This window comes from Adiantum capillus-veneris, chromosome 1, assembly GCF_014529385.1.
Source record: "Adiantum capillus-veneris isolate H3 chromosome 1, ASM1452938v2, whole genome shotgun sequence".
Lineage (NCBI taxonomy): Eukaryota > Viridiplantae > Streptophyta > Polypodiopsida > Polypodiales > Pteridaceae > Adiantum > Adiantum capillus-veneris.
Genome location: NC_140931.1, coordinates 11,143,056 through 11,155,701, shown reverse-complemented (window position 1 = coordinate 11,155,701; position 12,646 = coordinate 11,143,056). Strand labels below are relative to the sequence as shown.

Genomic DNA, 12,646 nt, shown 5'->3' with positions numbered 1-12,646 from the left:
GCTTGAACCTATCAAGGAGACCTCTTCGAAAACTACAAGTCTCAAGTCTTTATAAAGGAGAGAAAGCGCATTCAACTTTTCGACACTCAATCTTGTTTGTGTAGAAGTAATTAGAGGCAAGTGAAGTGCTCAGTGGCTTGTGGTGCCACCAATATTAAAAGATGTCTTTCCTGTGTATTTGTATGTGCCCGAAATGTACCGCACATGACCGTATTTGGGTGTGTCAAGCATGCCTCGTGTACCTTCATGCGGGAATGCACTCTTAGTAGAGGAGATCTCAAAAGGTGTAACTGAAGGGGTATCGGGGATTTCAAAGGGTGTTCCTATTTTCCTATAAAATGGAGGAGTCCTCCTTGTACGCATCATCAGGTGTTCAATAAAGCATTAGTCATGGAGTCTGATGTATTCTTGTCTTACTCTTTCGTTCTCCCTCTCCCTCTCTCTCTCTCTCTCTCTCTCTCTCTCTCTCTCTCTCTCTCTCTCTCTCTCTCTCTCTCTCTCTCTCTCTCTCTCTCTCTCTCTCATCTCTGTTGAGGGTTCGTGATGCCCTTAACACTTGGCGACCACGAGCGGAGCAGATTCCCCTTTGGTAATGACAAGCCGGCCATGGCCATGAGTGTTGCTATGATGAAACCGCATCACCATCGCCTGCTAAGCAACCAAAACACGTCAAACTTTTCTGCCCTTCTCAAGCGAGCCCTTCCTCTCCTTCTTTCCTCGCGCATGAATGCCTGCAATAGTCCATCCGAGGATCAGGCGAGGCGGCTTGCTATGCGGTGCCAATATGCGGATGGGCGGTGGGGATGTATCTGAGGCAGCTGCAGGAGTACAGAGAAGGACAGAGCAAGCGAGAGCAAGAACACGAGCAGAGATGGCAAACTTAGAGTTAAGGGTAGAGAGGGCAGAGGAGCTGAAGAACATGAAGAAGATAGGGACCATGCATGGGTCTTGCTGTCGTCCTCTCTGCCAACATCCTCTGCCAGCTTGATGACAACGGCCACCCCATGTCAGGCATGAACGGTCCCCCCAGCTCGTAATCGTTCCCGTGTAGCGCCCCTTGCTTTGCTACAAGGGCAATCTCTCCTTCTCACTCTGCTTCCTTATTCCGGGCCCGCTCACCACCAGCAGCGCCACCGCTAGAATGGAGGGTGCAATCCATGGTATGCAATGTTCTGTAGCGTACTTGGTTCGGGAGGCAGATTAGATATGAACGCTATAGCTGCAAAGGATAGGGCAGCTAAGTCTGTAGACAGCACTGTAGACTCGTCCAAGGTTGCTGCAAAGACTGCCAAGGAGAAGAGAAAAGAAACCGCAGAGAGTGTGAAGGTGACTGCAGATAGCCTGAAACGCAAGGGAAAGAATGCCACAAACTCCGCAAATGAGGCATCTGAAGATACCGCAAAGAGCGCAAAAGAGCATGGCGAGCACGCGCACTTGAAGGGGAGTGTTGAAGAGTGATTGGAAGATGCTAAGGAAAACATCCAAAGCTGGACACAATGGGCTTATGATAAAGCATAGTCGTTGTACCGCTACTGCCAAGAAAGCTGAAGACTTGGGTAGTCAGGGTACAGCAAAGCAAGGATCTCATGAAGCCACGGAGACAGGAAGCAGCACTGCAGACATCTTAAAACAAAAGGCATGATTGGACGTACATGTGAATGATGCGGAAAACTAAGAGCACAAGTTGCAGTATCCAAGGTTTGCGGATCCAAGAAGGAGAATTCTGGTCCGAGTTCGGGTTGCGGCGTAGATGAAGATGGTCGGTCCAAGAGAAAAGAGCCAAAGTGCCAGTGTGTGGCCTCGACAATCATTCTTGCATCACACTTCTCGAATTTCATAAAAACCAATCAAGGGATGCACTTGTCGCACAGTCCACCATGCGTGCCAGGTGTATGTGCCCAAAATGTACCGCACATGACCGCATTGGGTGTGTCAAGCATGCCTCGTGTACCTTCATGCGGGAATGCACTCTTAGTAGAGGAGATCTCAAAAGGTGTAACTGAAGGGGTATCGGGGATTTCAAAGGGTGTTCCTATTTTCCTATAAAATGGAGGAGTCCTCCTTGTACGCATCATCAGGTGTTCAATAAAGCATTAGTCATGGAGTCTGATGTATTCTTGTCTTACTCTTTCGTTCTCCCTCTCTCTCTCTCTGTCTCTATCATCTCTGTTGAGGGTTCGTGATGCCCTTAACAGTATGCCATTAGCAATGCTGTTGGAGATTCTGGACTTGGTGTGCTTCTCTGGTTGTAAAATCATTGCAATGCTTCTACTAACAATAGTAATGTGAATGTTTTTCCTGTACCTTCACCTCCTGTGAGAAAGAGGTGTATTTGTTTGTTGGGTTGAATTCGTTTTTTCAACATTATGTCATCAAACATGTGTCGTTGTTGGTCAATTAGTTTGTCAATGACTGCATGGAAGTCATCATTTTTCATAGAGGTGTACTTGAAATGTTGTAAGTGGAAAATTTTTTTAGAATGCGTATTAATGTGCAGGTCATTAAGAATGTCTGCATCATAATTGGCATGTGAGTCACTGTTGGTTGTACTAGTTGTGGTTGGGGAGGAAATGTAGTGCATTTGGTTTTTCTATTGGGCTTGGATATTTATTGAACTTGAATTCATTTGATTTTATGGCTTGTATATATTCATTATATACATCACTCCATGTACAGGATTCTGTCAAATGTTGGTCTTCGTTATTGGTCCAAGGAAGGTATAACAAGCATTGTTCTCTATAGTGGTCTTCTGGGTTTTTAAGAATGTTATATTTCACGAATCTTATGATCTTAGCTTTACGCAATGGTTTGTAAGTCGTTCCGTCTTGTTTAATTGTTGATGCATATTCAGTCAAGCATAGATGATGGAGACTTTGTGGTCTTTCAGCATATTTATCAATAATGTTTTGGAAGAATATGTTTGTGTCAGATGAGTGTAGTTTTTGTAGACATGCTTTTCTTTTGAGAACTAATGCACGTTGATTAGGAGGGTTAGTACTTATTTTTAGTCACGAGTTGTAGTATGGAGTGGTAACGATAGCGCTATGTAAGATGCTTGTTGTTCACTAATTTGTTCTGTGTTGAGAATAGTGTTGCCAACCTTACGTAGCCGCTCAATTGTTGTTGTTTTGTTGGCCACACAAATATCAAATTGAGATTTTATTGCTGCTATCAATGTGTTGTCGATTTTTGTCATGTATAATGTGCAATAACTTGCTGCATCATGTGTGTTCAAGACGAATTGAATATCAATGTTTGCATCCCATAGTGTTGCAATTGTGGGGTTGAAATTGTTTGTATAAATGTCCTTCATGTTTCGTTTCAAGAAGATTGTTGCTGTGGATAGTGAGTTTGTTATTGCCAAAGTATATTCTTCAAATGTCAAATGCAGGCTTTGTAGCCATTCCTCAAAGGAAATGCTAGTTTCAGTGGGAAGTGTATCGAGGATAATCTGAATGCATATAAAAGTTTTCTTGCTTCTCATCTGGTTGTCGTGGTCATTGGTGGTCGGTCTGAGAATGATTGTGAATGGCATGGGGAACCTTGGGAAGGCAAAGCGACAGGATTTTCCTTTCTTGAGGCAAGTTTTTCTATGATGGTGCGTTTGTATTTCACAAAGGTCTGATAGAATCTTGGAGCCGTATGTACTTATGTACCTGTCTGCGAATGCCACAATAGCATCATCTATGTCATGGCTGTGAAGCGGTTAAGGTAGAAGCGAGCTGTTGTTATTGGATCTGCTCGCACCAAACGTCTACGAAAGGAGATGTCGCTTTCATCGCTATCTTGTTTAAGCGGCACTATTTGTTCCAAGGCATCAGCAAGTTTTTTCCAACGTTTTTCAGCTGAAGAAAATGTCACAAAGAAAGTTGGTGGCCCTAGTTGTCGAATCATGCCGAAAACTTTTTTTTTAATTTTTCTTTGTAATCTAGCGAGGTACGAAGTGCTTCGAAGTCTCTGTACCCTAGTTGTGACGAGACTACTTTTTCTATGTTTGTGTCCTGAAAAAAATTTCCAGCCGACAAGGTTCCTCCCTCAAGTTTTGCTTTGCGTAGGCGTATCCAAATGGAGGATAGTATTTTTTGTGTCATGATTTTCATTGATTTGAAAAATAAGTTTTCGATGTTGAGGACAAAACGTCTATCTTTATGCATGAGCGCCCATTTGGCTAATGTTTGGTAATTTTTAGATACGTGTTGGTGGTATTTTCTAGGCTCTCCAAAGAAGATCGTAAGAAAACTGAGCTCCTCATAGAACACATCAGCAAATAAACCAAGTGGATTGTTCCCCTCTGATGGTGCAACATACAAAATTTTATTGTTGTAATCAACAACTTGCTCAACAGTAGTGATGCTGTGTAGGAGCACATCAGTGTCAATAGCTTCCTTGTTCACTACAACAAAAGAAGGTGTTATCGACACATATATCGACGCTGCCCGTCGCTATACGCGTCGCTGTGAAACCAGTCGCTATTAGCGATGCTGATAGCGATGCATATAGCGACGACCATAGCAGAAAATTTTTTTCTTGGGCAGAGGGCAGGTAGCCTGGTCTGTGCCCAGTTAAAATATGGACACAGCCACAGCCAGACTTCCTGCCCTCTGCCGAAGAAAGAGAGCAGCATCAAAATATCAACCATGCTCCCGCGCGCAGAAATTTCGACAGAGTTCCCTTTGTTTTTACATAAACTTTTAAAAAAAAACCATATCATGTATACACCTCCTACATGCTATCCATGTAGGATCTCACATGAGATTTAAGGCCAATGAAAGACAACCGTACCAACTGAAAAGCATAGCCATAACTTAAAAGCATAACCATAACGAACCATAACCATAACTTAAAAGCATAACCATAACTTAAAACCATAACCAGCTATAATCACTTTGATCAAAACCATAATGCAGATAACCATAACCATAAACAAAATTAACAATAACCATAAGCATAACCAGAAAGAGAAACAATAACTGTCTATACAATGACAATGACAATAATCATAACCATAAGGAAAACAATAACTGTCTGAACACTAACTGTTTGTACAAAAAAGAGACACAGAAGTGTGTCTGTGTCTCACAAAGCATATAGATGAAATCTGGTCCAATAATGACTAGGCGTCGCAACCTGCACATAAGACAACTCACAAAATTAGTATTGATATTACTTCACATATACTGACTTAATTAAATCAACTCACACATATTAACGTCTCACCTCAAGCGATCAGCGAGACTATAAGGCCTCCCAGTCTACAGGCTCTCCTGAAGCTTCAAGATCATTTAGTACTTCATAGATACCTCTGCGATATCCATCTGACTCCTCCTCGCGTGATGGAGCTCGATGCATCGTAAGATTCTGCGTTTATACAAAAATCAAAGTAATAAGAATACATGATTCATCGCGTTTTAAAAAACGCCATAGTTAAGATTGGATTAGAAACTCACAAACTCATAGCGAAAGGTATCGAAGCCTCCGCTGCCAAGATGAGATGTCCCCCTAGTCATCTGTCGTACCTGCGCGGCCTCACGATGCTGTCTGAACCACGTGGCCGCTGTCCGCTCATCCTCCCTGATCTGCAGCCACGTCTCGTGTGGGATGCCCGAAGGCTTTGGCGATCCGGTCCTGAAAGCCTTCCGAGCTGCATCTCGTCGATGTTTGATGGTGTCCCGTGCAACACCCTTGATCCACCGCGCCGAAACAACGGAAGAACCCGGAGCAGGCTGGTACTCTCTGAGGATGGTCTCCACTATGTAAGTGACTTTTTTCTTTTCTTGCTGATCCCAAGACGTCAGAATGCTGGTCGAAAACTGCAGCTCCACGAGCTGGCCAATCCGCTGTCGCATCTCAGTCCCGACTCTATCCATGTCAACAGAACCATCTCCCTGTACAGTATAGAGCTTGGAGGCACTAGGATCGTGTGCCCCCCAAGGTGTCCGAGGTGTGCCAAGAGGTGTGTCGAGAGGTGTGCCTCGATAAGACGGGGGTCGTGACCAAGGAGGGGTCGAAGCATCTATGGACCCTCCTCCACAGCAACCACCACCTCCACCTGACGATCGCCGAGATCGGCGAGTGCGCCTGTGCTGCGGAGATGAGGATGTACCCGCCTCTGCCCCACCCCTAGGTGTCGAAGAGGCCGTGATGGGAGAAGAAGGCATCGTACCCATAGGCTTCCTGAACCCCGTAGGCGTCCCCCCCCTAGGCGTCGGTCCCTCGGGTGTGAAGCCAAGAGGCGTAGTACCCGTGCCTCTGGCTACCCAGTACTGAGAAGCCTCTACCATCTGAGCAGGCGTCATCCGTGTAACGAAGCCCATGAATGCATTTGCACTCATGGAAGCGGGATCTGGAATCTCGTCTGCCATACTAAAGTCCTGCACAAAGAAAGTAAAATAAAGCGTCAGAACACAATTGTTTAAATTAACTTTAAGCTTAATTTTAAATCAAAGTCTTCACACAAACACTTACAGGCCTAGGCCTGGACGAGTGAGGCATCATCGATAAGATCTTGCACCGTATCATCGTCTATCTCTAATTGCAAACATAACTCTGCCCCAACTCGTTCTGACATATTGTCTTCATCCATTGCATCTTCATCTACAAGTGTCAATTCTGGCTCTTCTGCGTCATCCCTCGTATATCTGTCAGCTTCCTCTGACATACCTTCGTCCATCTCATCTAATGTCACAGTAGTATGGACGTCGTCTGACTGACTTTCCTCCAGGAGATCTTGCCCTTCAAATACTTGTTTATTTCTTGGAGCAACCTGAACCACAAACCACCATTGTCTCTCTCGAGGGTCCGGTACAAAGACCACTTGCTCGCAATGTTCAGGGAGAGCAAATATGTCGCTCGCATCTGTCCAAGTCTTTGTAGAATCTATTTGCACAAGTTTGTTTCCATCTCTTCGTACCGTTGCATTGCGACCAGAAGTAATCACCTTGAACCACTTCACATCCAACAAAAACATCTCAAACCGCCTGAAGCTTACTTTCAGGATATCTGACACCAGACAACAGTAATCCAGGTTGCTAGTGCTCTCATTCGTGTCTCTAGCACTGGCGCTGCTCTTTTGCATGAAACTAACCATTACCCCACTGTCAAACGTGTTTCTTCTGCTGTCAATTTGTTGTGTTCTGAAATGCTTTCCATGCGACCACAGTGCCATGTATGTATGATACTTCTAGTCACATCCAATAGCCAGCTCTTCCTCTTCTAGAGATATGGGTTCTACGATCTGTCGAGCTGCTCTCACTGTCTTGTCCAACCATGCCATTGTAGGGAATTCAGGTAGAGGAGCGAGATAGTCTGGCAAGGGTAAGCCTCTAGTCGTTCGACTTCGCCTGAAATCCTGTCACTCTAGATTTCGTCTCTCTTTCTCTTCTTCGTACCTTTCAAGCCATTTTTGCATCGGCGCTGAATTTAGTATACAGAACTTCATGATCTTTTCTCGCATGGCCGGGTTCATTTTCTTCGGCACCCCTTGCCCTTGTGGCTCCTCTCCCACCAGTCTTGCATCCTCCTCATCGCTCCACAGTCGAGGCATTTCTAGGTCAGAAACAGATAGAAATTCGTTCGTCAATACAAGAGACTCTTGCACCAGCCATCCTTCTGCCATGCTCCCCTCTGGACGCACTTTTTGGCGAACAAAACCCTTAAGTGGTTTCATGAACCGCTCTAGAAAGAACATCCAACGGCTGTGCACTGTACCTGCCACTGCAACCTCATCTACTACATGGACGAGCAAGTGCATTTGGATAGTTAGGCAGCTCGTGGGTAGATACTTCTCAATCATGCAAACTGCCTCAATGGAGTTAGCCCTTGCGACTGCAATAGATTCCTCCCGTATCTCCTTGGAAGAGATCCACCGCACTAGCTCTAAAATCTTGTATATGCAGGTCCGCACTTCCTCCGTTAAACACCCCTTGATCGCAATTGGAAGAATGAATTGCAAGAACTTATGCCAGTCGTGCGATTTCAACCCTGACAGTTGATCGTCACGGGTGAATGCTGTCTTGAGACATCGCATATATCCTGTTGGCGTCCTGAACTCTAAAATCACCCTTTTCACTTGTCGCTCTTCGTTTTTTAGCAATACCCATGGCGCTCTTGGAAGTTTTGTTTGAACACCTGCATTGGTGAAAGGCCACAGCTCTGGCATCTTTCCAACTGACTGCAAATCATCTCGTGAAGCTCGATTGTCTTTCATTCCCATGATTGTCTTCCAGAGGAGCTCTCCCACATTCTTGAATATATGCATTGGATCCATCAAATGGTTAATTAGTAGATCACCCCAGTACGGCAACGTATGGACAATGGACAAACGTTTCATTCCTGGAACAGGTTGCCCCTGATGTTGCTCCCATCGGCGACGCCTCTCTTGTACATGCATAGGACGAAATTCGACGCGACCAAGCTGGCCTTCGCGCAAGTGATGGCCATCTAGAAGATAACGGTGGTGGCCTTGATAAATTGTCTTTCGAAGAGAGGTAGAATAGCGCACATCCAAAGACTACCCGCAAATTGGACATGCATTGTATCCCGAAGTTGTTAGTCCTGCATATATCAAAGCATGAATCAGGCCAAGGCAAAGGGCTTGCGAATAGCGAGAATTTTGTAAATCAATAACCATTACCAGAAGCTTCTCCGTATCCTGGCCAATCATGCATAGTCCACATAAGAAGTCCATGGATCCTTGCATGCTGTTGTCCTACTGGTTCAACCGCATCTGCTATGTCGATCCCATGCCATAACTCCTGGAGCTCGTCAACTAGTGGAGCAAGATAAACATCCATGTTTTTTGCTTTGAACTTACCAGGTACAATCAAGCTTAAAATCAAATGACCCTTCTTGATAGCAAGCCACGGCGGGAGTGTAGGGATTTCTACGGTGGATACACACTAGAACCATTCATTGCATGAAGACTAGTAAGAGAGAGAAAAGTACACGTATGAGTAAATAGAGCTACAGAGCTTAGATTATGAGAAAAATGGAAATTGGTTACAAGCATGAGAGGAGGTCCTCTTATGTAGGTTTGAGGTGGAGTTCTAGAGAGTTCTAGGTAGTGTTCTCGCACGGCTAAGTAGAGAGTGAGAGCAACATGTGTTTACCCTTCAACCTCCCTCTTAAACACATGCTTGAACTTCCTAAGGTTCACTTGCAAGAAGAAATGCGGTTCATGGTGGTTCTCAATGGATACAACACCTATGACCAACATTGATATAAAAGATTGGATACAAGATCAAGGTTCAAATGTGATGATGGTTCTCAATGGATACAACATCTATGATCTACATTGATACAACATGATGGTTCACAAAAGATTAAGACTTAAATACAAGGATCCAACATAGGAGTTGGGAAACTACAAAATGTCATCATATTCAAAGACTTTCAATGAGCCATGTTTGGAACTCCCTCTAGCATGTTTTTTATTAGAAGTAGAAGCAATAGAGATGGTTGGAGAAGAGGATGCGGAAGTAGAAGTAGATACGGGAGCAATAAAGTTGACTTGTTCACCTTCATCACAATAGTCACCATCACTTTCATCATCATCACCACTATTTGTGTAGTGGAGATTGTTGGGAATGCTTTTACCTCTTTGGTTGACGTTGGAGGTATTGTTGGTGTTGGGGACTCGAGTGTTGGTGCTGCAAAATTGAGGTGCATGCCCCGTTTTGCCACACTTGGTGCACTTCTTGACTTTGTAACAATTGGGGGACAAATGGTTTGTCTTGCCACAATGCTTGCATGGAGAGGTGTGCTTGGTAGATGATACATAAAGTGCATTATTAGCAATTACCTCTTGATTTGTGTGCTTCTTTTCTTCTTCTTGAAGTGAATGTACTATGCTTTCAAGAGAAGGAATGGGCTCCTTTTCTTTAAGCACCGTACAATATTATCATAATGCAATGGGAGTGATTTAAGTAATACGGCTATCTTATCTTCTTCTTCTATGTTGCATTGGATATATGAAAGTTGAGTGCAAATGCTCTTAAGCCTATTTACTAGGCTTGATAGGCTCTCATCATTTTGCATAGTAAGCCCATATAATTGCATTTTTAGAGATATTTTTGAATGCTTTGATTTAGCACCAAAGGTTCTCTCTAAAATCTCCCATGCATCTCTAGAAGAGGTAGCTTGATCTAGATGGTGTATGATATCATCCGCTACACTAGTGAGGAGAATGCCCAATGCCTTTTCATCTTTAATTTGCAATTCCCTTTGTTGTGCACGAGTGAGTTGAGTTTCATCTTCCCCCTCTTTGGTGATTCCATTCCATAAGCCCTTTCTCATTAGATAACCTTTCACCTTGACTTGCCATGTATGAAAACCTACACCATGAAACATGCATATGCCGTCTTTGCCCATGATGTGTGTGGCAATGAACTTGTAATGCAAGGGAGGTCCTATCAAGAGACTCTCTTGATGGTGTCTAACCCTTTACAATGAAGCAAATGGCAATGCGACAATGGAGAATGATAGCAAAGTTACCCGTCTTGAATGCCTTGTGTAGTGAGCTTGGTTTTTTTGAGTTGAAGCTCCCTCTTGATTTGAAGCTTCCTTGCCTTCTCGAGTGCTGAAAAATCTCTACAAATCAGTCCTTCAATGGTGTATTTGCTCCTCAAATAGCTCCTTCCTTGATGTAGACTAGTTGCTAGTAGTAGAGAGCTTGCCGGAGGTGTTAAAAAACACCTTTCTTGATGAGCTATGGCCTCAAAACTCCAAGGTTGGCTTGCTGAAATTCCAGATCTGAAAATGAAAGTGACCTTGAGAATGGCTCGAGAAGGCTCAATGGAACAAGGCAAATAGCTAGTAATACTAGCTAGTCCGTTGCCAATGGCTTCCTAGTGCATATGAGGGCTTGGGGAGGCAATGAATGACCTCAAGATTTAATGGAAAGCTTGCTGGTCTGCAACAGTACAGAAATTCCAGATTTGAGATTTCTTCAATGATGTAGCTCACGGATGCAAGAGATGGGGTCGCTAGCTAGTAGAGATGCTAGTAGAGTGTGTAGAGAGGGTTGAGTGACAATGGAGAGGATGAAGTGCAGCAATGGAGAGCTTCTAGAGCAGCCCACGAGCTGTTTTGAGGCTTATTCTCAGTCAAGGAAGAAGAGGTAAAGTGGGTGAAGAGAGAGAAAGAAAGGAGGCCACCTACTTACTTGACTAGTGGAGTCACTAAAGGTAGAGAGAGAGAGAAAGGAGGCCACCTACTCTTAGATCTAATGATGAGGATTTAGATTGGCCTTGATCCTATGGCTCTGATACCAGTTGTAGGGATTTCTACGGTGGATACACACTAGAACCATTCATTGCATGAAGACTAGTAAGAGAGAGAAAAATACACGTATGAGTAAATAGAGCTACAGAGCTTAGATTATGAGAAAAATGGAAATTGGTTACAAGCATGAGAGGAGGTCCTCTTATGTAGGTTTGAGGTGGAGTTCTAGAGAGTTCTAGGTAGTGTTCTCGCACGGCTAAGTAGAGAGTGAGAGCAACATATGTTTACCCTTCAGGGAGGTTGTAATTGATAAGGCACCCAGGCCAAGTGCTCCATAACGAGCTTCTCAAGGCAAATGGATTGACTCCATCCATTGCCATGCCCAAACGCAAATTGCGTGGTTCACTCTTAAAATGTGGCCAGGTATCTTCAATGTGCCTCCAAGCCTTCGAATCAGCGGGCACCCTAAATGTTGCGTCAGTGGATCTATTCGTAGAATGCCACCGCATCAACTTTGCAATGGAACCACAACGAAACATGCTTTTTATCCTAGGAATAATAGGGAAATGCCGTAACACTTTAGTTGGCACTGTCTCACCAACTGCATCTTGTTTGTAGCGCATTGCTCCGCACTTAGGACACGACAGACAATCTGCGAATTCATTGCGAAAAAGAATGCAATCATTTGAACATGCATGAATCTTGTTGTAGTCCAAGCCAACTGAGGTCAGAAGTTGCTTTGCGTCTGGCCTGGAGGGGGGCATTTCATTGCCAGCCGGGAGAAGTTGCTCCCGCAATAACCTGTTTAAGCCACATTAAATTAAAATTAAAGCTCTCCGAGCACATCACCGTTGCAATCGGAAAATCTCTTTTGTAAATTACGTACCTAAACAAAGCAGTGACGCTTGCATCTGACCACCCGTACACTGACTAAAGATTCAAAAACGCCAGACAAGTACGAAGCAGAAATATTTTGGCGCCTTCATAGATTGGTTGACGTGCCAACTTCATCAACATGTCTTCAGGAGATAGGCGCACTGCTTCTGGTGCTGCTTCATTTGCGTTCTCCTCGCTTGTCTGGAAGAAGGCATCCAACATCTCCTCCATGCCGTCGTCTTCTGTTTGTAAGCCCTTTTCTGCTTCCATCCGTGGCTCTATATTGGTCGGACCTTCACGCATAATCTTTTTTCTCTCTCTCTCTCAGATGTAGGTGCTATGGCGCGGAAATCAATGCCCGTTCCATAGGAGTCGTATCGCAAAATCTGTACGATTTCTCTAGCAAACTCTCCGTACTTGTGCACATACTCATTACATATCCTACGCTTGCGCAGGATTTGATACTTGCAGAGCGTGCAGGAGCATGCAATCTTTTCCTCCATGTTAGTTGATGACGTTGCCATCTACAATGATTATGAATGTTGTTTTA

The 12,646-nt window shown here is 44.2% G+C and overlaps 1 protein-coding gene and 1 pseudogene across 1 annotated transcript; both read left to right on the top strand.

Annotated features, from left to right (window-relative positions):
• LOC147464315 (uncharacterized) overlaps positions 1 to 12,646 on the top strand; it is a 148,448-nt pseudogene that overhangs the window by 55,812 nt on the left and 79,990 nt on the right.
• Positions 1,207 to 1,458, top strand: LOC147464316 (uncharacterized). The gene has a single exon (XM_086508875.1). The coding sequence runs from the start codon at positions 1,207 to 1,209 to the stop codon at positions 1,456 to 1,458; it is 252 nt and encodes an 83-aa protein (XP_086365001.1).